A 25,632-nucleotide genomic window follows, 5' to 3' on the forward strand; every position below is an offset into this window, starting at 1 on the left:
ATGAAGCGAGTCTTGTTATAAAAATGATAACAGGACATCAGAGCCAGAATTACTCTTTTAGTACTTTCAATACTTAAGTACATTTAAAGGCAAATACTTTTGTACTTTTACTCAAATGGAGGTCTAAAGGGAGGACCGTAGTTTATAGAATTAAACCGTTAATTTCACTCAGACACATATGGGAAACTGCTGGCTGGATCTCAGGACTTTGTTTCCTGCAGCCTGGTGTAGTAGCACCCTCATCTGTTCATTCCTGGAAGTGCTCACCCACTGTAGCAGGCCAGGAAGAGGCTTAAAAGAGACTTTATTTATTTTATTTAGGCTTTGTGTTCACTTCTTGTTTGGTGTTCCACACCCAACTGCTGCATTCAACAGATGTTATGTGAGCGTAATAGAACTGCACCATTCTTGTAGCATTACAGGCAACACTTTAGTTCACTTGTACACTGTGTGCTCAAAGGCATCCAGACACTAACTAGTTTCACAATTAATTCATAATGCCAATAGAATGGGACACTCTGCAAAAGTCTAAGGTCACTGTGCCCACTGCTAAGCATGAGCTAGTGCGGCATTAAGGTCCCAGCATTGGGCTGTGGAGTAGTAGAACTGTGCTCTCAGGAGCAATGGAGCTCCATCCAGTACCTTTGAGATGAGTTGGATCCAGTTGGATCCAGAACTGACCATCCAACATCAGTACCTGACCTCACTAATGCTCTTGTGGCTGAATGCAGAAAAACGCTAGTAGTCCTGTGGTCAGACACTGACATGGTGTTTCTAATAAAGTGGCCAGTATGTGGAAGCACAAGCACAAGGCGGGTGTGTCTAGTAAAGCGGTCAGTGAGTGGAAGGACACAGTAGGTGTTTCTAATAAAGTGGACAGTGAGTGGAAGTACAAGGGTTATTTCTAATATAGTGGTCAGTGAGTGGAAGTACAAGGGGTATTTCTAATATAGTGGTCAGTGAGTGGACGTACAAGGGGTATTTCTAATAAAGTGATCAGTGAGTGGAAGTACAAGGGGTATTTCTAATAAAGTGGACAGTGAGTGGAAGGACACAGTAGGTGTTTCTAATAAAGTGGACAGTGAGTGGAAGGACAAGGGGTATTTTTAATAAAGTGGTCAGTGAGTGGAAGTACAAGGTAGGTGTTTCTAATAAAGTGACCAGTTAGAATAAGCGCAAGGTCAGTGATTTCGAACAAATTGGTCTGTACAAGGTAGTAGTTTCTAACAAAGAGGCAATTCGTTGGAAATACTAAGTAGATGGTTCCAATAAAGTTGCTAATAAAGTAATAAAGTAGATGGGCAGTGATTAGATCTATTCCTCCAATAATAACATAGTTATAGCAGGCTTACTCTTTGCTCATAAACAAAACTATGAACTGTCCAATCAGTGCGCTCTGAAGGCGGGCAATGCGGAAAAAGTCAGTCCTCATTGGCCAGCTCATCTGTCAATCACCCCCAACTACTTCTCTGGCCGAAAACGAACAAAAAAGATGAGAGAGGACCAACATGAAGCAGCGACGCCGACGCGTTTCTCACATAGCCTGAAAAACTTTAGGTGTTTAGCTGTGACAATGCGATAAGCAGCTATTTTAATGTTTTATCCCGCTGAATAAGTAGCGAGAGAAAGTTTTAGCCTAACGTTACTCCTAGCAAGCCTGCTACGGCTATTTGTTGCTCTGGAGAAGAAGAGTTCTGCTCAGCTGGAGAGACACACGAAGGAAACATGGTTTCGTGGATTATATCTAGAGCTGTTGTGTGAGTAAAGAAAGGAATAGCGGTAAATGTGTCGATTCTGGTTCAGTTGTGCCGTGTTAGCTTTTCATTTCTGCGGTTTGGCTTCCTATTCGCCAGCTTCTTGTTCGAACTTTCCCGGTCCACCTTAAATGCCGCGGCAGTACGTTCTGTAGAATGTACATTCAGAATGTATTGGCTCTACCATTTAAGGTGGACCGGGGAAGTTCGAACAAGAAGCTGACGAGTAGGAAGCCAACTTCAGTCTCGTCTCTGAACATTACTTAGTCTTTCCAGTGGCTGCAGATGTTTTTTTCCTGGATTATGTTGGGGGGGGGGGCTTGTAGGGTTCCTCAAGTCCAATTCTGTTCTAATTAATGGACGCCAGGACTCTTATTTGTCCTCACTCCACCTTTAATCCTTCACAGTAAGTTCCTAAATGGTTTTGGGGGTTTATTTTCATTCTGCTTTTTTGGTTCAGCTCCTCTTCTGCTTTACTGCTTCTCACCTCCCATTTTGAAGCGTTAGCTTTTTTTATTTTAGTCCAAAAAGAGAAGAACAGGGCCTGACAAACTTCACTTCTTGTGCGTGTAGATGCTGCTGTTTTTTGAGGAACTTTGTACTGGGTGAGATTTTGGACCCAAGACTTTGGCTTCTTTTACTCAAAGGGGAACTCCACCGACTTTTCATATTTTCTGAATAATCCAGTCCTTGAGATGTAAACAAAGTCATTCAGAGTGGATCGATGTGAAATGGTTCACTGCAGAGAAGCTTACTGACTCTTACTGATTTCTATACAGTGGTGATGATGAGAACCAGGGGACACCATGTCTACAACACAAGTAAAACCATTTTATGTAATATCCAAAGCTGTCAGTGAACCCATGTGTGTCTTTTGAATCTTTATATGTAATGTTGACAATAGTAAAATAGTCACACATCTGAAAAAACACATTTTCTTTGCCTCACACTACCCCCAGGTATCCATCCACCACAAATAGATTAAAAATAAATGATTACATTATATTTTAGGCCAAAACTACTGTGAAGCGCTGTCTCAGATATCAGGCAGTGTGTTCATAACCATTTCGTGCAATAACGTCCTCGGAGGGAGCTTTTAGAGGTTCACATCTGGTTCCAATCACCACCACTGTCTTTGTAAGTTTCTGTAGAATGGAGCACTTCAAACTAAACCACAGTGAATGACTCAGTTTACGTCCTAACAAGGGCTGAAAGATGAATCGTTTTGTACAGAAATCACAATTTAAGATAATGTAATTTTCAATAATGCAATTAATTAAAAAATAATTTTATATATATATATATATATATATATATATATATATATATATATATATATAGCCTACTCTCTTTCAAAAAGTTCTTGGTTCCTAAAAAGGATGGTTCTTCAGCAAAGACAGTAATTCTATTTAGAACCATGGCGACTCACTTGCATGCTTTAACCCTTGTGTGGTCGTCAGGTCTGTGGGACCCAGTTTCAATGTTTAGCAAAAGAAAAAAATTAAATGATTTCTTGTCATTTCAGCCTTAGATTTCTTGGCCTTTGCTCATTTTCTGTAAAAAAGCCATAAATTAATCAATTTCACTCTGTTCACCCCCCACACATTTATATTACACGTGGTGTTGGGTGAACCTGTGGGGAGTAAAAGTGTGGAGGTGCTGTGCCACTTCACTCTGTTCTCCTCCTACGTGGCCTGCTGTTAGTATGTGTGTGTGTGTCTGTGCGCATGTGCATGTGTGTATATGTGTGAGAGTGGACAATATTTGCAGGCTGCTGACTGGCTACAGCTGCTAAAGAACCCTTCGGTGCCCCCTGTGATATTTTAAACATCTGGTATTTTTACATAAATTGTCAAGAGCATGAGAAATGCTGGTACTCAGAAAAATGAGTGTCTAAAGCTTAATGCTTTACAAACAGTGGTGCTCGTTTGAATAATTAAAATAAACCTGAATGACTTGATTGATTCTAAATTCATTGTTAGTCATATTCCCCAATCTAAGTGACCGAATACCCATTTCTCCAGGCTGGAAAACACTTAAGCATTTTAAAAGGGAAACTCCACTGATTTCTCCACATTTCTACACGATTAAATGGTTAAGATTAGGGCTGAACGATTTGGGTAAAAACATTTAATTGAAATCCTTCCAACTAATATTGCAACTGCAATTTAAATTTCAAAGCTTGTGGCTTGAATTCTGAACACAGTCTGCCAAGCTGCCAAGTTATGGGTGTGATGGTGGTAGTTGGTTAGTGTAGTGTAGTGCCTTCTATGCTGTAGACTGGGGTTCAATCCCCCGCCTGGGTAAGCACCTTACACTACCAATAAGAGTCCTTGGGCAAGACTCCTAACACCACCTTCGCCGACCTGTGTAAAACAATCAAATTGTAAATCGTTCTGGATAAGAGCGTCAGCCAAATGAGATAAATATAATGTAAATGTTTTAAAGCTAATTAGTAACACATGCATATATGTTGTGCCATTTTATCTCATTGCTGCAGCAGTTTAGGGACATTAAGAAACATCATTATTCATTTTTATGTGACCATTTTCCAACATGTCTTTACCATCTAGAATCAAGCTGTTTTTGTTAATGTGTATTTAAGACTGATATATGTAAATGGCCTCTGTTCTGATAGGTGCTTCATTCATAAAGCACACCAGGCTGAACCACTCCTTATAACATCAGCATGAACGAGTAGGGCTAAACTTCTGCAGGCTAGGCCGAAAACCAAGTTCAGGGAACGGCAACATGCGGCTCTTTTGCTGCCCTGTTGCTGCTCCACAGCAGGATTAGACTTTTAGGTAAAAATGAAATAATCCTCCTTTACAGTAAAATAAAGATGACCGTTCACAGTTTTAACAATAAATGTTCTTAAATGCTGGCGTTAGTGTAGATCTGCTAATTCACTCTTTAACAATGAAGGTTGGCGTGCAGACAACAATCTCACCTAGCCAGTAGCTAGAAAAAAGACCAAGAGAAAGATTTAAGACGAGCGTCGATAATTTGGAGATTAATTGATTTATTTGTGTTTAGAATCATTCCAGCTTTTTTCTGATTCATTTAATCTGCAACCAGAAACTGTCAAATGCTAAAAAGACTCGAGCCTGAAGTCAGTTTCTCATTCGCCAGCTTCTTGTTCGAATTGTCCCGTTCCACCTTAAATGGTGCAGCAGTTACATTCTGGCACCTCAGACTGAGATTTAAAATTCGAACAAGAAGCTTGTGAATGAGAAGCTGACTCTAGTCTTCTGAAAAAATGGACGTTGAGAGACGTTTTACAAGAAACTAATACACTTTTGAGGAAAGTTTTCCTGCCGGAGATGCGAGAAAAGTTGAGCTAAAGTTTAGAGAAGAGCAAAGTAAGTCTGCGTTTTTGTTTATATTATAATCTGTGACGATTGGCCCCTCCCAGTCATCCATGTGCTTTTGTTTTGGTTTTGGTCTGGTCCATGTGCTTTTGTTTTGATTCCTTCCCGGTCCTGCCCCCTTGTTTCCAGACCCTGCCCTTGATTGTTTTCACCTGTTACCCTCTTGTTAACCACCTGTGTCTTGTTACCTGTCCCTGTATTTAAGTCCTGTGTTTTCCCTAGTCTCTTGCTGGTCTTTGTTTTAAGTGTATTGTTTGGCTTGGAGTGTTTGATATTGTTTGGTGTTTGTTTATTCCGGCCTCCGTTGTGTTTATCCTGTGTTCCTTGTCATGTTTCTCGATACCCCCGTGTTGGCTCATTTGGATTCGCCCATAATAAAGGGGACACTTCTCTTCGCACATGTGTCCACCTCATCATCGCTCCCCCACGTTACATAATCTTTAGCCTTTATTAATGCATAAGCACATACATGAGACTTATTTACAACCAAGATAAAAGGTAAAGTGGACATAGAATATTGTGACTCCAAAGGTGGTTTGATTTTCGTAGAAAGGACAGAACGGCTCTTCTTAACATTTGGGTTGCTGACCCCTGAATTAAGTGGCTATGTGTATGTTTTGTGTGTCAGCAAGTTAGCATTTTGCTTTACCTTTATCTGTGTAGTAATCCTAACACTCATGTTTATGTATGCGGTTTAAGGCTGTTTAGTGATGGTGCTGAATGTACCTCTCCAGCTTCTAGAAGATCCATCTAACTGAGTTCACATTCACAGAACATCTTGATAAACTGGTATTTTTTTGAGGTAATACCGACTGACAGGCTGACCTGTTTGACCTGAGGCATTGTTTGTGCTTCATTTCCTCATTATCCTTGCCTGTCTGTCAAAACCTGGCCATGCTGCAGGAGCTCATCTACCTGGCGTCAACGTGTTTTCACTGTACACTAACACACGTGAGTCAAAGTACAGTGACCTCTAAAAAGTAGGCCGTCAGCGTTTCTTGACTAGTCTCACTTTGAGCATGTGTCCTTTGGCTGGTCTCCCAGGGAGGAACCGCACTCTTCCTGTCCGTGTGTATAATGGTAGGTGTGTCATCTCCTTAGTGTTGAGGGTCCAGAACGTTGTGTACTTCGTCTATGCTAATTATGGTCTCAAGGATCATTGGTTAACAAGCGGATCTGAGATAAGAATAGCCAAGTCACTGGCTGGATGCACATCAGAGGTCATGCTGGTCATGGTTTGCAAAGCTTATTACTTTTGTGTTGTTGTTTGTCTATTCTAGTCTTGGATGCTAGTGTTTGTCCATTATTTTGAACTCGGTAGGCCTAAATATGGATATTAAATCTTAACCCTTTAAATTTAAATTAATCCTTAAAATTCTGTTTTGCTATACTGTTTATGTGAATATGTATTTACATACGTGTGTAACGACCCAGTGAGAAAATGATCCTACTTCGCTATTCGCACATCACAAGAAGCCTAACTCATCTGCCAGACAAGGCTGTACCAAACGACTATTTTTATAGCTGAATAATCTGTCGATTATTGAAACAAGTAATCGATTATTCGGATTATCAATCGCTCGACTACCAAATGACTCCTATGTAGCTATCAGCCTTTAAATTTAGTTTTCCTAGTTAGCGTGAGAAAACAACGCGATGACATCACCAACTAATAGAGTATTAAATTAGTTGCCAACTAATTTGGTCATTGATTTTGGTCGACTAAGTTGATTAATTGTCACCCCTACTTCCAAATAACAAACTTGCATTGTTGTCAAGTCTAACGGTTCACTTAGTAACTACTAGTTAGAGACTTTGCCTTTGCGGTGGTCTCGTGGCAGTGAATGTAAAGTTGTTTCATCATGTCATAACAGACACCATGTTCAGCGACGTATTTGCAGCGCTGTATGTTGTATAACAGTAATAAGGTATACTACTATTTCAAAATAATGATGTGTGAAGTTTCTATTCTACTTTTGAATGGCTGAAAAAAAAACATTAACCCCTTTTTTATTTTAGAGGGTCACTGATTGATGGTGAGGGAGCTCACTGATAGGTGGTTCTGATTGAAAGGGACAAATCAGGCAGGAAAAAACTCATAATAGGGGCTACACACACCACAGAACACAGAACATGTTCGATTTTGGTTTTCATTCCAACACCAGTCAGACAACTGTAGGCTCTCAGATATCCTCAGAGCAAGTGTGATTTTAGCATCAGTTAGCTGGCCTGCGATGTCCCAAACATCACAGAACACTTTCTTGAGTGAGAGCCCGAATTATGTCAGGAGTCGCAGATTTATAAGTCCGAGTCAAGTCTGAAGTCTCTGGTCTGTGAGTCTGAGCTGAATCTCAGGTCTCTGAGGTGCAGTTCCATGTTGAGTCTCAAATTTCTGGTTTGTGAGTCCAAGTTAAGTCTTGAGTCTCTGAGATGCAGGTCCGAGTCCGAGCAAGTCTGAGCAGCGCTTCAGGTCTCTGGTTTGTGAGTCCGAGTCGAGTCTCAGGTTTCTGAAGTGAGGGTCCAAGTTGAGCCTCAAGTTTCTGGATTGGGAGTCCAAATTAAGTCTTGAGTCTCTGAGGTGCAGGTCCGAGTTGAATCTTGAGTCTCTGGTTTGCAAGTTGCAGTTGAGTCTCAAATGTCAGGAAAATGAGTCTGAGTCAAGTCTCAAGTCACTGGTTTGTGAGTCCAGGTCAAATCTCTAAAGTCTAGTTGAGCCCAAGTCGTGTCTCGAGCATCTACTTCGTGAGTTGTATTCCATTCAGTTCGATTCAGTTTGATTTTTTTGTTCATCAAAGTACAAACAATGTAAATGTTCGCTTAAAGGTACAACAGTGGTTTTAGTGTCCAGCTGTGAACCTTAAATAGGTTTTTCCAGGTGAAAAGTACGTATTTGGACCTTTTCATAAACAAATGTTTTAAAACAGAGCAAGAAAATAAAGGCCTGGAGACGAGGCAGCGTGTGTGGAGTCAATACAACTTAGAGAATATCATTTCAGTGGATTATGGTATAGTTATGCTCTCTGACTAAAGGTACTGAGATGTACCCTTGAGGGAACCACCCCAGTGACAAGAGGGGTCCTGCCCCAGTGACAGTTTAGTACCTTTATTTCTGAGATATGTAAGTTGGTTGTATAAAAATGTTATTAATCTGGTTTATTTGGCTAAAACCAAGATGTGTTATGACTCAGTGTTTCTGGTTTCATATTTATTCCAGGGGGAAGGTTTTCTTTCTGGGGTCAAAAGAGTAAAACTCTAACCAGACCAATAACCTTTTAACTTTTGGATTGTGAGTCAGCTATGAAAACAGTGCTCAACTCTCTGTATCTCTGTCTGTATCTCTCTTTCTGTATCTCTCTCTCTGTGTCTCTCTCTCTCTCTCTCCCCAGGAGGATAATGACTAATGCATGACTGCCTGCATTGTGACTCTACTGTTTAACCTCTTAGGCGCTTTTGTTTCTTTCCTGTCCAGCAGCTACTTTTAACTGAGCATCGCCTGGCTCGCTCTTAGCTCTACAACATGAAGCCTGTTTTTTTTTTTCTTTTTGGCACAGAGTGGTCTTTTGTTCGAGTTCTGGATCAGCAGGTTGATTTAGTTTGGATGTGTTCTGTTCTGTTTTTAACACAAATATCCCAGAAACAAAGTTTAAAGTTTAAGCGTCAGTCTGCTTTTGGTTGTGTGTGGAGCAGAGATTTAGGGTGGAGAAGCTGTTATGTAATGGATGGAAATATTCCAGCAGCTCCTCACTGCGTGCACACACACACACACACACACACACACACACACACACACACAGAATACTGTAGACGGTATCAGGCGGTGCTGTCGTTCCCATAGTTACATGAAAATTTACTGTGGTGGAAGCAGTCAGGCTCTCAGCAAAGGCCGCTCCATTCCCATAAATTCACAACAAGTGCGGTGAGGTATTCGGCACCTCTTTGAGAACCGTTTTTTTAGCTCTCTCCCTTTGGCTCCACTCCTATTAGGTGCAAAGCTTAGCTTAATTGGTCAGTTTTCAGCGGACACTGCTCGGCAGTTCGGCCCTGTTTCAGTTCATATAAAACTGGCACATCAGTAGTTTATTTTAAACTGATGGTTTAGTCAAAATGTGATACCTTGTTGTGGAGAGGACTCACCAACTTGCTGCTGGACCAGCAAACTTTCTATAAGGTCCCACTAGAGACTTTCATCCATCCATCCATCCATCCATCCATTTTCTAAGCCGCTTCTCCGTCAGGGTCGCGGGGGGATGCTGGAGCCTATCCCAGCAGTCTTCGGGCGGAAGGCAGGATACACCCTGGACACGTCGCCAGTTAGAGACTTTCATTTGGTTACATTTTAATGCCATCTGCTGCACAACTTGACATGCAAGCTACATGTTAAAATTGTTGTCTGTTTTTTCACGCATGATAATATTTTGCTTTTAACTTCATGTGTATGAAGTATTGGGGCAGTCGTGGGCTGGAGGTTAGGGAACCAGCCTTGTGACCGGAAGGTCGCCGGTTTGATCCCCAGAGCCGACAGCACATGACTGAGGTGTCCTTGAGCAAGACGCCTAACCCCCAACTGCTCCCCGGGCACTGCAGATTGGGCTGCCCACCGCTCTGGGCAATTGTACTCACTGCCCCCTAGTGTGTGTGTGCTCACTAGAGTGCATGTGGTGTTTCACTTCACGGATGGGTTAAATGTGGAGGTGAAATTTCCCCGTTGTGAGACTAATAAGGGTCACTTAATCTTAAGTATACGACAGCGTCAGCTGTCAAACAATTTGTATGTAACACGGGCCTCTGTCATATAACAAAATATCACAGAAATAAAGAGCAAAAAAGAACAGTTCAACATTTATAACATGTGAACAAATAGAAAAGTTTCTTTCTGATGTTCTTTCTGGCTGGTTAATGCTTATAATACTTTATAATGTCCCTTTAGATGTCATCATAACTTTATAAATCTTTCAGTTTTTTACATCATTTGAAAATGCCTGTTGTCCTTTATGTTGTCTGTACATTTCATGACCAAAAGAAATGGCCAAAAAATGATTGAAAAAAGCTGTGGTTCCATTGACTTACATTAAAAGTAAATGATGTCTTTCCTTCTCCTGTAAAGTTACCATTTTAAAGATACAGGGTTTGTTCAAATAACAGCGAAATGCTAACAGATATCACGGGATACTGTTATATGTTTGCAAAATATTAGTTATATCAGTATTTTCCTGCACTGTTGTTAAATAATCATAGATAGATTTGCTTGTAGGATGGTTTAGATATGCAGTTTTCCCGATGCTAATTGGTGGGGCATAAGCCACGTCCTTGTAGGAAAGTCTGTCCACTCAACAACCATCTTGGTAACACCCCCTGGCAGTTATTTCCAGCCATACAAGATCAGAACCCTGTCTGTTTGAATGTGGAGAGATGTATTAAACTGGAGCTACAAGGCAAAATAATACTTCAAAAACATGTTTGTAATCACAGATTCACAGATTAAAAACATTAACAGTTTGTACCATTTGGCTCAAATAACTCAAAAAACGCAATTTTTTAGCTGGTTCTGGCTACTACACTACTAGCGGATTAATCAGTAAGCTGATTGGCCCTTTTTTAAAGGTTGGGACTTTCTTCGTCAACAAACACCACAATGAGCATCATAGGCTTTCTCATTCATACTTTGACCAGTGACCGTTCTGCCCGTTTATAATGTCTCTGGTATAAGCTTTCATTACTTGGCAGCCACATTAGCCTCAAACTTTCAGTGTAAAACTAAAGAAGCAAACTTCGGACACCAAACGTCTTGGCGGATCAACTACATGTGGCATAGGAGGGAAATTTAATTTGCTGTAAAAGAATGAAAAACTTGCTTGCTTATTATATGATGTGTTTGAATGTGTGTGTTTCTGTTTCAGCCTTGTGTTCGGGACACTTTATCCAGCGTACTATTCCTACAAAGCAGTCAGGACCAAGAATGTAAAAGAATACGTAAGTACACTGAACAGCAATCCCTGTTTACGCCATGCTTCATAAACAATCAAGAAATATTGTCATTTTATTATTGTGGCTTAAGAGCTTTTAACATTAAACACTACCCGCCATCGTGCTAGTTAAATTTATTAAACATTTGGAGTTCCAGAATATTCCATAGCTATATAACAGCCAACTATTATTGATTCATTTGTTTGTTTGATTATATATTTGTTTATATTCAAGCTGGTCACCCACTATTATATGTCAGCTGTTATCAAGCACTCTGTTGACATCTAATTGTCAGTTGTTACTCAGTCAAACACAGTTATTATGTTGGAAGGTGGTGCTTATTGTGCTGAATCAGCATTTGCATGTCCAGTACAGAGGAAGTTAGAGGGTTTGTCTTTCATCCCAGTGGACTCATATAGCTGACCACAGGGCAGTAAACGGAGACAGGGGAGTTCAGCAATTCTATCTGTACCGTGCCATGGCTTTGCCCTCCTTCCTTTTCTCATTTCCTTATCCTATGTGTGGCTCTGTACGTGTGTGTGTGTGTGTGTGTGTGTGTGTGTTACAGGTTCGATGGATGATGTATTGGATCGTGTTTGCTCTTTACACTGTATTGGAGACAATCACAGACCTCTCCATGGCATGGTGAGATACAGAACCTACACTGAAATAGTGAATGGAAAGTCATTTATTGTACGTTTAAGCTAAACTGACCAAACTCTCTCACATCAATACACACACACACACACACACTTTCTAAGCTGCTTATCCTTCTGGATCTTGGGGGGAGCTGGAGCCTATCCCATCGATCACTGGGTGGATGGCAGGAACACCCTGGACAGGTCGCCAGGGCCCACACACACACACACACACACACACACACCACGGGGCAATTTAGCATGTTGAAGTTGCCCTAACCACATGCCTTTGGACTGTGGGAGGAAACTGACCAAACTGTAATGGTAAAATCTAGCCTGTCAAATAATTCTAATAACTAATTGTGACTAATTGCACTCTAAGTATAATTAATTGGGAGTAATTATAGTCTTATTTGACCATTTAAGTGTCAAAACAAGCATCAGTGAAATGTATTTACTTTGTATTTATTTTACTTTCAATAATTTATTAACAATATTTTAATTATATGAATGCAGGTTTGTTTGCTGATTTACTGATATTGCCAACATCACTGCTGTGTTGTATTTGTAAATGATATTTCAGACTCAGTGATAGACAAATTCATGGCATTGCAGTAGCTGGAAAGAATTGGTTTCACCAAGGGAGTCATTATTGAAAAGCTGTATTTAAGCAAGAGAGCAATCATAGCAACGTACCATGCACTACAGCTTGGATTCAGTCTGCACAACTGTGGTTTAACACATTAACAGGTTAGCTTTGACAAAATTGGTTATAACCAACTTTAGTAATATAGTATTCACTCATTTTTTTCACTTCTATAAAATCTCAGGCTGTTTCCATCTGTTAATATGCAAAAAATAAAGCCTGGTTTGTTGTGTTTGTTCTCGATTTTCTACTATAAATCAATCACATTTATGTATTAAGTGTACAATCGAGAACTGGCAGTTATATCAGTCAGTAAAGCACTGTTAAACTGCTAGAGTATAAAATGAAAATCTTAGAAATATAAAATTATATCAGCTGACATCACTGATTATTAGAAGTTTGAGCCCCTTAAAATTGTCATTGGCACTAATAACTGAAGGTCAGAATATTCGCATGTTTAATCATGAGCCGTTTTATTTAGCAGGGCCTCATCAGCATCATATAGACTGCACTGTACTTGTTCAGGCTCATATAATGTAGATCCAGAGTGACCAGACTAGTTCTGTGTCACATGACGTGCTCTGAAACTCCCCCAGGAGCTGCTGTTGTTTTTTATGGCTTCATTCCTCAGTTATAATAGTTTTCTCTGTGTTTGCAGGTTCCCGTTGTACTACGAGCTGAAAGTGGCTTTTGTTATCTGGCTGCTGTCGCCATACACCAGAGGAGCCAGTCTGATCTACAGGAAGTTCTTGCACCCCCTGCTGGCCTCCAGAGAAAGGGTATGCACATTTACCTCACTAATGTGTTGGTATTTGAAAAGAAGTTAGCAGATCCTCTACAGTGAACACACTGCTGCACATTTTAATTGTACTGTTTATTTGCTAAATTTGACATATTACTGAAAATGAAACATAAAATATGGTGCATGCAAAGGTTGTGGCACTTTTTATATTTCATGTTGTATTTTACCATATTTCGTAAATTATTTACACTAGAAAATCTAACAAAACGTGTAATTTGACCAAAGAAATTCACACTTTTACAGATGACCGTACATACACTGATGATGTAATTGCCTTGGGCACTGTTTTAACACAAACACTGTCTTCAAATAATTCTTGTCACTGAAATGGCTAAAGGAACATTCAGGATGTTTTCTTGATGTGTGTACATTTGTTTACAGGAGATAGATGATTATATTGTCCAGGCCAAAGAGAGGAGCTACGAGACGATGGTGAGCTTCGGCAGGCAAGGCCTGAGCATCGCCGCTACTGCTGCTGTCTCTGCTGCAGTCAAGGTAATAAAGACATGCTCAAATACACAACACGTTCAAACACGCAAGCACACTGACGCAAACTCAGTCAAGTACGCTTTCAGACACATATAAACAGACTTAGGTTTAGGCCGCTGTCGGGGCAACAGACACAAACAATCAGACACACAGACCTTCACAGCATATCTCACAAAGAAGTATGTCTGGTGGATCATTCTCAGTACCAGTGCGTCACACAGTAACACACCACCACCACAACACTGCAGTGCTGAGAATGATCCACCACTCAAGTAGTACCTGCTCTGTGGGAGTCCAGGCTAAGAAAGTATGCAGAGAAGCAGATGGACTACGGTCTGTAATTGTAGAACTATAGAGTGCTTTCATTTGGTCAATGTAGCTGATAAAATGGACAATGAGTGTAGAAACAAGGAGGTGTACTTACTGATGTGGCTAGTTGGTGAACACTAGGAGTGTCAACAGTATAACTTTGAAGGTGACAGTTCAGCTGCATTGATTTAGGAATGTTTGATTTGAGAACATTATATGCACAAAAGTTTGTAGACCTGCTCATCCCAGCGTTTCTTCTGAAATCAAAGGTATTTATAGGGTATTACATTTGTCCACCTTTGCTGCCTCTACTCACCTGGGAAGGCTCTACACCAGATGTTGGAGCATAGCTGTGAGGATTTGAGAGCAGTAATGAGGTCAGGTACTGATGTTAGATGGTCAGTTCTGGACACTCCAACTCATCACAGAGGTATTGGATGGAGATCCATTACTCCAGATAACACAGTTCCACTGCTCTGTAGCCCAATGCTGGGGGGTTTAATATCTCTCCAGCCCATGCTTGGCATACTTGCAGAAAGTGTGTCCAAATTCCTTGTGTATCCAGACGTTCCTAGCACATGTGCTTATCATTTTGACCAAAATCAAAGTCAGACTAATTTGAAATGTAAACAAAGGAATGAAACAGGCTTATTGTTTTATTTTTATTGTGCCACTACTATGTTCCTGTATGTTCCACTCCTACATGAACTATATATGGTGAAATGCAGTCGAATCAAAATGTTGTTGAGGTCAGAGATTTACACTCCTACTGCGTACTTAACCAGCATCCACACTCCCATGCAAAGAAAAATGGGCCAAGCCAGAATATAATGGATTTTACTGATGGGTTTGTCCTGGTCAGTCCAGATTTAAACCCTATAGAGAATGTTTGATCTCACAATAAATACATGCATGCAAGTTTACCCACAAGACTTCAACATTCAAAGAAATCAAAGGGGAAATGTAGCCCATTTCCTTTACCATTCAAAGCTGGACGTTTTGCCGCTTGGAACCCAATTTTTGCACAGGAGTGTACTTCTCGCCCTGGTTTCTCCAGCTTTGCTGCTGAAAATGCTTCTGTATGCAGCGCTGTCTTGTTTCTCTACATCGCTGCCCTTTCTGTTATTTTTTTACTTTGCTCTTACTTTTTTGTTTAACAATTTCCTCTCCTTTTTTCCCTCTACTTCTTCTTCTTTCTCCTCTATCTGTGCGATAGACTAACCATATGCAAAGCGTGACTAAGGGTGGTGGAGCTGCAGGTAATGTCTCATTTGTTTCTGTTCTGCTTAGGCCGGCTTTATTTGCACACAAACTATTTGCATAGTAGCAGAACTGATTGGAATTTGTGTATTTATTTGAGAAAGCGGTTTTGAGTCCTTGGTTTGCTGTTCTTTTGAATGTAGTTTTGGTAGAAAAAAAATTGGTGGCACAAACAAAAGATGCATAAACGTGTAGATAGATTTAAAAAGATTTTTTAAGCTAGCTGTAAGTATATGCATATTAAAGGGCCCATATCCTGATTTCTTTTCATCTTTATGTGACCATTTTTGAACATCTCTTCATATAAAAGGACTGTTTTTTGTTACTGTTTGTTTACGACTGATATATGTAAATGAGGTCTGGTTGCCTGCTTGTATTGTGTCTCATTTAAAAAAGCAGTTCAAGCTGAAATACAGCTTGTAACTAGTGTGTATGGGCAGAGGGTGGATGTATGTAAATGCATTGTTTTTGTGACATCACAAAAACAGTGAATTTAAAACAGGCTGTTTTTGCAGCTTTATTTTTATATATGGACTGTATGGCCTGGAAAGTGAACAGTATATTGTTTCTGTACGACAATATGAGGAAAATCTGGCTTTCCGAGCTATGGGCCCTTTAAAGTACTCTCTCCTCCATATATCTTTGAGCATTTGAACTTTCGCATAAGTGATTGATTTGGGGGTGATTGTTTTTGGTCACATTGCTGTTTTCACAGGGACAGGGCGCCATCAGTGAGCGTCTGCGGAGCTTCAGCATTCCTGACATCACACAGGTCCCTTCTGACCAATCGGCTTTTGGCAGATCTTTCCAGCGGGCCGGTCAGAATTTGAACCCCAGCATAGAGGATTCCGGTAGGCTCACCATTACAGGAAGATGTATTCTACATTAGATGTATACCCTTACTTGCCTCAGTATGTTGTGCAGGTTTGTTGAGAGTTAAATGAATTTTATTGTCGTAAGCGTAAATCATTTTGAGAGAGATCTTGTCTTGTGATGCTAGTTAGGGTGACTGTATTTAGATTTTGGACACTGGGGCTAGGAGAGCAGAACAGGGTAGACTGTAGAAAGCAAATGTCAACATGATAGCTAAGCCAAATCCTGGATAATTTTAGACAGTGTAGAAATCCCAGCCAAATGCATTTTTAGGTCCTAAAAGAGCACGTCCTGGAAAAAGAGGACGCATGGTCACTGTAGTTGTAGTTAACTGTGCCAAGATTTATGCCCAGTCTAAATCTCTGAACTCTGGACCCGTAGCCTCAGTTCTCACAGATCTTGAACATTTGTTCTATGATGTTCACAGTGCTAAACATGATCACACTGAACTGGCGGTCTGGAGGGAGCATTTCTTGGATCTCCTCCAGTTTTATTTAACTCTAAATGCAAGTCGCTATGGATTTCTCCTAAAGCCTGCATCCCAGGTAGACAGAGTGTGCAGAAAGTCCACTTTATCTTCTATACAGCCTTGATTAATAGCTGAATTAAAGAGCTTGACAGCCCTCTTCATTATTTAACATATACAGTAAGTCAGGGGAAGACTGGAGACTTAGATTGCCCATTAATGTGTGAATTGGCTTCATACTCTTAAGAAGTTGTCATCCTGAAACGTAGAAATTCCAGGAATATTCCTCACCCGCCGTACTCATCTCAGGGCAGGTGACTATAAACTTGACCAAAACTGTGACCCTCTTTGAAGAGAAGACATCATTTTCATCATCCTCTAGTGGTCAGATTAGGATAAAACCACACTGTGATGAGTTGAAACCCTGTTGTTGCTTAACTGGCGTATTAAACCTGTGGTGAGTGTAGGATTTCTATGGAGAGCACTGTAAACGTGTCTGTGTTGTTATGCTAAATTACAGTTATCCCTTTGGGTTGTAAGAGAACCAAATCAGAGGTTATATTTCTGCAAGTTACCTGCTTCCTGTAATTAAGCAGGTGCACTCTCTATACCAGCACCTTCTCATCTATCCTTGGTATCAGATATCTTCAGTATCATCTGTATAAGATATCTGATATCTTCAGTATCCTCTGTATCAGATATCTTAAGCATCCTCTGTGTCAGATATCTTCAGCATCCTGTGTATCAGATATCTTCAGTATCCTCTGTGTCAGATATCTTCAGTATCCTCTGTGTCAGATATCTTCAGAATCCTCTGATTCAGATATCTTCAGAATCCTCTGTGTCAGATATCTTCAGTATCCTCAGTGTCAGATATCTTCAGAATCCTCAGTGTCAGATATCTTCAGAATCCTCTGTGTCAGATATCTTCAGAATCCTCAGTGTCAGATATCTTCAGAATCCTCAGTGTCAGATATCTTCAGAATCCTCTGTGTCAGATATCTTCAGTATCCTCTGTATATCAGATATCTTCAGTATCCTGTGTATCAGATATCTTCAGAATCCTCTGTATCAATTTTTTTATGTGAGATTAACTTTTAAAGAAAATTATTTCATCCCAATGAATTCACCCTTTTTTATAGATTAGTTCTGATCTTGCTACAGTTTAATCAATTTCAGTCCCTCTTTTGTGTGTTTCTGTTCCTATAGAGCATTACCCATATAAACAGGAAGAGGATGGGCATGAAGAGGAAGTAGATGGAGAATATTTGGAGGATGAGTCAGCGCTTCCAAAAGGTCTGCGCAGATCCCAGAGTGTGAAGATCACCCGTTCCAAAGTAGTTCGCAAAGAGGTGTGTACTTATTTATATATGGGTGTGTCTTTTTCATATGAACTTAAAAACTTGCAGCTTCTTAATGATGACTGTCAAAGAAAGCTAAAGTTAAAGAAGTATTTTTTTAGTTTTCCCACTACATTACCATGTAACTGACTGTCATTGTGTGTATTGTTAATGTATTAGTCACCTCATATGAATATGCATGTATATAATGTGCTTGTACAATAATTAGTGATGCACCAATCAGATTTTTTTGACCAAAACCGAATGAAAAATTGAGAACACGCTTGGTCAAAACTTTAAAAAGGTGTCAAATTAAAAACGGTTTCCGTAAAATAAACTTACAAAAAGTACTACAGAAAGTAGACTAATGAATGTGAATGATTGGTCATCTAAGGCCAAGAATTCTATTATTTTCTAGCTTCTGATTTGCATCTTTGTTGTTGTTTTTGATTTTGTGTCCTTTTAAAAACTCGCCAGACTTTCCTTTTTTTTCTCTTGGCTGTATTATGTGCATCAAGCCTGATGTCCGGTTGCCAGGTGGTATCAAATCTGTAGTGAAGTGCTTTTGTTTTGTACTCCTTCCTGATACCCTGCATGAAAGTAGATTATTAATCAATTGTTTAATTCGTACAAACAGTGAAGTAGTTCCACATGGCTCCTCATGTTTAATCTTTACAGTCAACATTTTTGGGCATTTTTCCACAATTTCTGACCAGTTTTTGGAGGCTGCAATTTTGGTGCCTCCCTAATAATAACGTATAAGTTTTCAGATAGTATTTTCATAGTAATGTGTCTGTGTTTCTGTTTTTGCCTGCGCAGCCTCGATACGGCTCCCTGAAGATTAAAAGCAGAAGGAGGCCGATGATCACTTCCAGCACATTTGAACAGCCCTGATCAACCCAAAATCATGATCATAGAGGAGCCTCTGTATGGAAGACTTGGTCATTCTGCACCACACTCCTAAGAAACCTCTAAATTAACAGCCTTAATCATCCTGTAATATATGAGAGGTGTCAATAGGAACAGCCTTGATCATCCTGTAATAGATGCAACAGAACCCTCTATATGATCAGCCCTGGTCATCCTGTAACAAGCACCAAAGAAGCCTTAGTCATTCAATACTGTGCTCCAGGGGAGACTCCATAGCAACAGTTTTCATCGTACCATCACATCAGTCATCCTGTAACACACAACAGAAGCTTTTATATGAACATCCTGTAACACAATCCACAGAAATATCTGCATGTATGGGCATGGTAGTCCTGTAGCATACTTAAATGAGCACCTTGGATATCCTGTAGCATATCCTGTGATGTTCATATATTCTGTATGAACAGCCCTGGTCATCCTGTAATAAGTACCAAAGCAACATCTTCGTAAAACCATACGATGCCCCAAGGAAACAGTCATATTAACCACATTCCTCATCCTGTAGCGTACCAAAGAACAGCTGGGTATCACAGTCCACTGAAACTAATGTCTTAACAGCTGTGGTCACCCTGTAACACAAATGTACAGAAACTGTCTGATCAGCTGTGGTCATCCTGCAACACTCTCCACAGTTGCTTCTGTCTGAACAGTCCTGGTCATCTTGTAACACAGTCCATGGAAACTAATGTCTGAGTAACTGTGCTCATCCTGTAAAACTCGCCACAGAGGCTTTTATGAGAACTGGCGTGGGAACACAGTCCAGAGAAACTAACGTCTGAACAGCTGTATTTATCTTATAACACTTTCCTCAGAACCTTCTGTATAAACAGCGATGGTCATCCTGTAACCATCTCCAGAAAATTCAGTATGAATGGCCATGGTCATCCTGTAACATGGTCCATAGAATCTAATGTCTAAACCTCTGTGGTCATCCTGTAACACTCTCCAAAGATGTTTCTGTATGAACAGCTCTGGTCATCCTGTAACATACTCTGCAAAAGCTTCAGTATGAACAGCCATGGTCATCCTAGAACACAGTCAACGGAAGCTCCTGTATGAACAACCGTGGTCATCCTGTGACATGGCCCAAAGAAACTATTGTATCAACAGCTCTGGTTATCCTGTAACATATGCTGCAAAAGCTTCAGTATGAACAGCCGTGGTCATCATGTCAATGGAAGCTCCTGTATGAACTGTGGTCATCCTGTAACATGGTCCACAGAAGCTTCCGTATGAGTAGTCATGATCATCTCGTAATACGTCAGTGGAAGCTTCTACTGTGGTCATCCTGTGGCATAGTCCAAAGAAATTTTTGTGTGAACAGCTGTGGTCATCCTGTTACATGCGACATATCTTGTTAAATGCTACGGTGAGGACTCCACCCTGAATCTGCAGCCCTGTTCATTACTGCACATCTGCACATTCATAGCATGTTTGCCAGTTTGTTGCTTTATTTTAATGTTTTTCACCAACAAAAGTTGAAAAGAGTTGAAAAGTGCTTTTTTCACTTCTGCATGAATCTTTTTAAAAGGTATTTAGTTGTTTTCTATTTATAGTCTTATAGGACATGACATCAGTCGACAATATGGATGGTAAATTTAACTTAATGGCCTTGTAAATAGTTTCTATCCTAATGTAGATGAATGCTGCACAAAGGCCATCTTCACATCTGACTTTAACACACGTCCTGGGTCATCTGATCATAAGTGGACAGCGCTGCCTGCTGTGTGAACGTGGTCCAGTGCATCTCCAAGAGCTGAATTGCTCAAACCACCTTTGGAGGTGCTTTAGTCCCAAAATCTGGTCACTTGAGACACAAGGATATTTCAGGCCAAAACAGCTGTACGTCTCACTGTCCACTCATAATCAGATCATTGGAGACAGATGTTCCCACCAAGTGTGAGCAGGGCCATAGGTGAAGACCCAAAAATTTCAAATAGTGCATTTTGGAGCTAAACAGTAAATTAAGAATTAGCTGAATAACGAGTGCTGTGTTATGTATTACTTATGCACTGCAGGCTATCTTCAGCATTTCAGACTAACTCTGCCTCTTATGAGCGAGAGTGCGAGATTGAGGTGAGGTCTTGTGCATCTTGTTTACACGTTGTGTCCTTGTAATTCTGTGATTATGTTCAGCTCCATTTCTTACAACAGTATTTGCAAACGCTGTCTCCAAACGGATTGTATTGACTGTTTTCTAATACACTAAGTGCAGTGCTTTTGCCGTGGGTTTAATTAGCATTTCTAGTTAGTTTAGGGTTTAATTGAATTATTAATTATTATTAAGTGAGCACACTTGCCCGGAACGATGGGCAGCCCAATCCGCAGCACCCGGGGAGCAGTTGGGGGTTAGGTGTCTTGCTGAAGGACACCTCAGTCATGTACTGTCGGCTCTGGGGATCAAACTGGCAACCTTCCGGTCACGGTTATTATTATTATTGTTGTTGCTCTATAAAAGGAGAAAATGCTTTGGTCTGTAAAGAAAGTGAACGTGAAATGTTAGCCAGTGTGAGTTCTGTGGTTTGTGTTTGTCTTTACAGTGTTTGTGTGTATAGAGGTGGGTGATATGGCAACAATACATTTCGTCCCCTTGGAATTTTAAAGTTCCGTCTGAGATTTTTCTCAAAATGGAGTGAATCACATCTTATTCTCTGGCAACTTCTTAACATGTGAGACTATATGCATTTTCAGACTTTTTATCCAGAAGAAAGTTCAACGAGAAAGTTCCATCTCCAAAATTAAACTCTAACTTCGTTCTATTAGGTTCCGTCTGTGAGCCAGTCAGCACTTTGAACACACACAAGAGGACCAATCCGGTTTTTCTTTGTCATGTGGCCGCTCTGCTCAGTGATTGCGGGAAAAGTTTAGAAGACTTTATGAAAACTAAATTTTATAAATATTAGGCCTTAGTGATTCATTTTTGTTACAAAGACCCCCCCAATTCAAATGTTTATTAGAGTCACATTTCTGATATAAAAAAAAACTTATTCAGCCTTTATACTGACCTGCTACACTTACTTGCTGGGACAGTTTGTTACAGTAGCTGGTTCCTGTCTAACCTAAAGGAAACTTATATTAAATGGTTCCTACATAGAATTGACTCTGCCCTGGACAAAATATTTAGCACTGACCTTTATACTTAATCTATCAGTAGATGCTGTTTTGAATAAGAAAAAGATTCTTTGTCCTAAAGCAAGAAATGTCGTATAAATAAAAATAAGCATCATAAAAATGTCCTAGAATGCGTTAAATTTCACTTTCTGATCATGTAGACGTTCTGCTGCAGCACTCACTTTGTTTTAAAGCAAATTATGGATAAACTTGTTTGTGATCCTCGAAATTCATTGCTTCTTTTCATGTTTTGCCATATAGAAGCTTATATTTCTATATAATTCTATATACAAGCAGAAAGTGGGTTCTCTGGATTAGATGGTTCTGTCCCTTGACCTGTTGCAAAAAGACTAATTTGCATATCTGATAGGATTTTGATTTTGCGTTAGAGTAAATTTAGGGTGTTTGTCTTTTTTTATCTATGACAGTTCTGCTAACTGGAATGCAAAATCTTTGAAGCTCAATATCTGGAAACTGCTCAGAACGCAGTTGGAACCTTATAATTCCGAGGGATGAATTATCACGATACACATTATGTCACAATCCTTATTGTCAGCTGGACCTGAAGAACCAGTAGGTTTTTTTAAGTAATAGTAGAATCTGTGAAAACAATGATCTTTATTCAGTAATTGGTGTGCTGGGTTGCACTAAATCCAGTTAAACAGCTCTCATTATAATAAAACATGCAACTGGTCAGTGTCTACAAGTGCTGACCCCAGAAAAGCATATTGAATTGTATGGTGACATAATTTATCACGATGATGATATATATTGTCATATTGCCCAGCCCTTTGTTTGCATGTGGTGTATACAGTCATATGCAAAAGGTTTGGCACCCCTGGTCAAATGATTTTCTAAGCCAAAAGACTTAAAACATCCTCTACAGAGTTTTTATACTGTATATTTTCTTTTTTTTCCAGTATGTTTAACTTAATTTGTGGACAATTGCTACAATTACCAGCCTTGTTCACACGTTTTCACTTAGAAAATCAATAAAACGTCATTTGACCAGAGGTGCACAAACTTTTGCACACGACTGCGTATGTGTCAGAGTACGAGTGGCCTGTATTAATGAAGCCTCCATTTTATTCCACTGTTGTAAATATTAGGATGTCAAACTCAAATCGGCTCTACACCATCACTCTGACCGCAAGGACTTGCTATTGATTGTTGAGATGGTTTGTGGCGTGAAGTGGAGTGACCAATGAGGGAAAACACTACCGAAGCCCACACTAAATCCTGGATCTACACTGAGTGTGGTCCTGCGTTTGAATAAAGTTTGAATCCAAACCTCTCTGTGCTCCCTTATACATAGATTGTCTTTCAGCGTCCAGCCATCTGATGCTGTATTGATGTCATCTACGCTCACTGGCCACTTTATCAGAAACCCTTCTCTTGCAGCTCTGCTGATGCAGTTTATTAGCCACCCTCTAGACCTTCATCAGTGACCAGTTTCTGATCACAGAGCCCCTCAACCATGTCAGTATCACTGCTGTGCTGAGGATGATCCACCACCCACATCATATCTGGTCATCAGTGGTCCTGTGGTCAGAAACTGACCAATGATTAATGGGGTAGAGGGGGGGGCTCATAAACTGCAGCAGTTGATGCATTACAGTCTGTAATCACACACTGTAAAGTGGAGCTATAAGGTAGGTGTTACTAATAAAGTGGCCATTGGAAGTACAAGGTAGTAGGGGTGGGTGATGTGGCAAAATTATAACATCATACTTCAGGCCACAACATTCTGACCACCTCGTTTTTTCTACACTCATTGTCCATTTTAACAGCTCCACTTACTCTATTGATCCACTTTGTAGTTCTACAGTTACAGACTATAGTCCATCTGTTTCTCTGCTACTTTGTTAGCCCCCTTTTACCCTGTTCTTCAGTGGTCAGGACCCCCATGGACCCTCACAGAGCAGGGACTATTTGGGTGGTGGATCATTCTCAGCAAAGCAGTAACACTGATGTGGTGGTGTGTTAGTGTGGGTTGTGCTGATGTGAGTGGATCAGACACAGCAGTGATGCTGGAGTTTTTAAACACTGTGTCCACTCATTGTCCATTAGACACTCCTATCTTGTCAGTCCACCTTGTAGATGTGAAGACAGATAATAGCCCATCTGCTGCTGCACAGTTTGTGCTGGTCATCCTCTAGTCCTTCATCAGTGGTCAAAGGACGCTGTTGGCTGGTTATTTTTGGTTGGTGGACTATTCTCAGTCCAGCAGCGACACTGAGGTGTATAAAAACTCCAGCAGCACTGCTGTGTCTGATCCACTCACACCAGCACAACACACACTAACACCACCACCACCACATCAGTGCAGTCCATGGGGGTCCTGACCACTGAAGAGCAGCGTAAAAGGGGGCTAACAAAGTATCGGAGAAACAGATGGACTACAGTCAGGAACTGTAGAACTGCAAAGTGCACTTACACTATATTGGCAAAATTATTAGCTCGTCTGCCTTCACACACATATGAACTTGAGTGGCATCCCATTCTTAATCCAAAGGGTTTAATATGATGTCGGCCCACCCTTTGCAGCTATAACAGCTTTAACTCTTCTGGGAAGGCTTTCCACAAGGTTTAGGAGTCTGTTTATGGGAATTTTTGACCGTTCTTCCAGAAGTTCATTTGTGAGGTCAGACACTGATGTTGGATGAGAAGGCCTGGTTCACAATCTCCGCTATAATTCATCCTAAAGGTGTTCTATCAGGTTGAAGTCAGGACTCTGCAGGCCAGTCAAGTTCTTCCACACCAAACTTGCTCATCCATGTCTTTATGGACCTTGCTTTATTCACTGGTGCGCTGTCATGTTGGAACAGGAAGGGGCCGTCCCCAAACTGTTCCCACAAATTTGGGAGCATGAAATTGTCCAAAATCTCTTGGCGCTGAAGCATTAAGAGTTCCTTTCACTGGAACTAAGGGGCCGAGCCCAACTCCTGAAAAACAACCCCACACCATAATCCCCCCTCCACCAAACTTTACACTTGGCACAATGCAGTCAGACAAGCACTGTTCTGCTGGCAACTGCCAAACCCAGACTCATCCATCAGATTGCCAGACAGAGAAGCGCGATTTGTCACTTCAGAGAACACGTCTCCACTGCTCTAGAGTCCAGTGGCGGCGCTTCAAACCACTGCATTTGATGCTTTGCATTGCACTTGGTGATGTAAGGCTTGGAATTCACTGAGCTCCTGAGAGCGACCCTTTCTTTCACTAATGTTTGTAGAAGTAGTCCCCATACCTGGGTGCTTGGTTTTATACACCTGTGGCCATGGAAGTGATTGGAACACCTGAATTTAATGATTTAGATGGGTGACTGAATACTTTTGGTAATATAGTGTATGTAGTAAATGGAGCTGATAAAACAGACAACGAGTGTAGAAACGAGGTGGTCATAATGTTATGTCTGATCGGTGTATGCATAAAAATATCTTGTTTTTCTGATGTGATAAGTCAGAGCAGATATAAAAAAAAGGAACCGTCAGTAAAATTACTGTTAAAGGGCAATTGTGGGCTGGAGGTTAGGGAACTGGCCCTGTGTCCGGAAGGTTGCCGGTTCAATCCCTAGTGCCAACAGTCCATGACTGAGGTGTCCTTGAGCAAGACACCTAACCCCCAATTGTTCCCCGGGCACCATGGATAGGGCTGCCCACCGCTCCAGGCAAGTGTG

General features: G+C 40.6%; 1 protein-coding gene across 1 annotated transcript; it reads left to right on the forward strand.

The window, feature by feature from the left end:
- The first annotated feature begins 1,483 nt into the window (after positions 1 to 1,483).
- On the forward strand, positions 1,484 to 23,247 carry reep3a (receptor accessory protein 3a). The gene is made up of 8 exons (XM_017704941.2): positions 1,484 to 1,757; positions 11,023 to 11,095; positions 11,658 to 11,734; positions 13,032 to 13,152; positions 13,557 to 13,670; positions 15,949 to 16,084; positions 17,782 to 17,924; positions 18,732 to 23,247. The coding sequence occupies exons 1-8, from the start codon at positions 1,726 to 1,728 to the stop codon at positions 18,804 to 18,806; spliced, it is 771 nt and encodes a 256-aa protein (XP_017560430.1). The 5' UTR covers positions 1,484 to 1,725; the 3' UTR covers positions 18,807 to 23,247.
- The last annotated feature ends 2,385 nt before the right edge of the window (positions 23,248 to 25,632 follow it).

The sequence above is a fragment of the Pygocentrus nattereri genome, chromosome 10, assembly GCF_015220715.1.
Source record: "Pygocentrus nattereri isolate fPygNat1 chromosome 10, fPygNat1.pri, whole genome shotgun sequence".
In the NCBI taxonomy this organism is placed as follows: Eukaryota; Metazoa; Chordata; class Actinopteri; order Characiformes; family Serrasalmidae; genus Pygocentrus; species Pygocentrus nattereri.

Bases quoted from the DNA above. Each gene is read 5' to 3' on its own strand.
- reep3a (XM_017704941.2), top strand. From the start codon at position 1,726: ATGGTTTCGTGGATTATATCTAGAGCTGTTGT. The intron at 11,096-11,657 runs GTAAGTACACTG...TGTGTGTTACAG, and splicing joins CCAAGAATGTAAAAGAATAC to GTTCGATGGATGATGTATTG. The intron at 17,925-18,731 runs GTGTGTACTTAT...TTGCCTGCGCAG, and splicing joins CCAAAGTAGTTCGCAAAGAG to CCTCGATACGGCTCCCTGAA.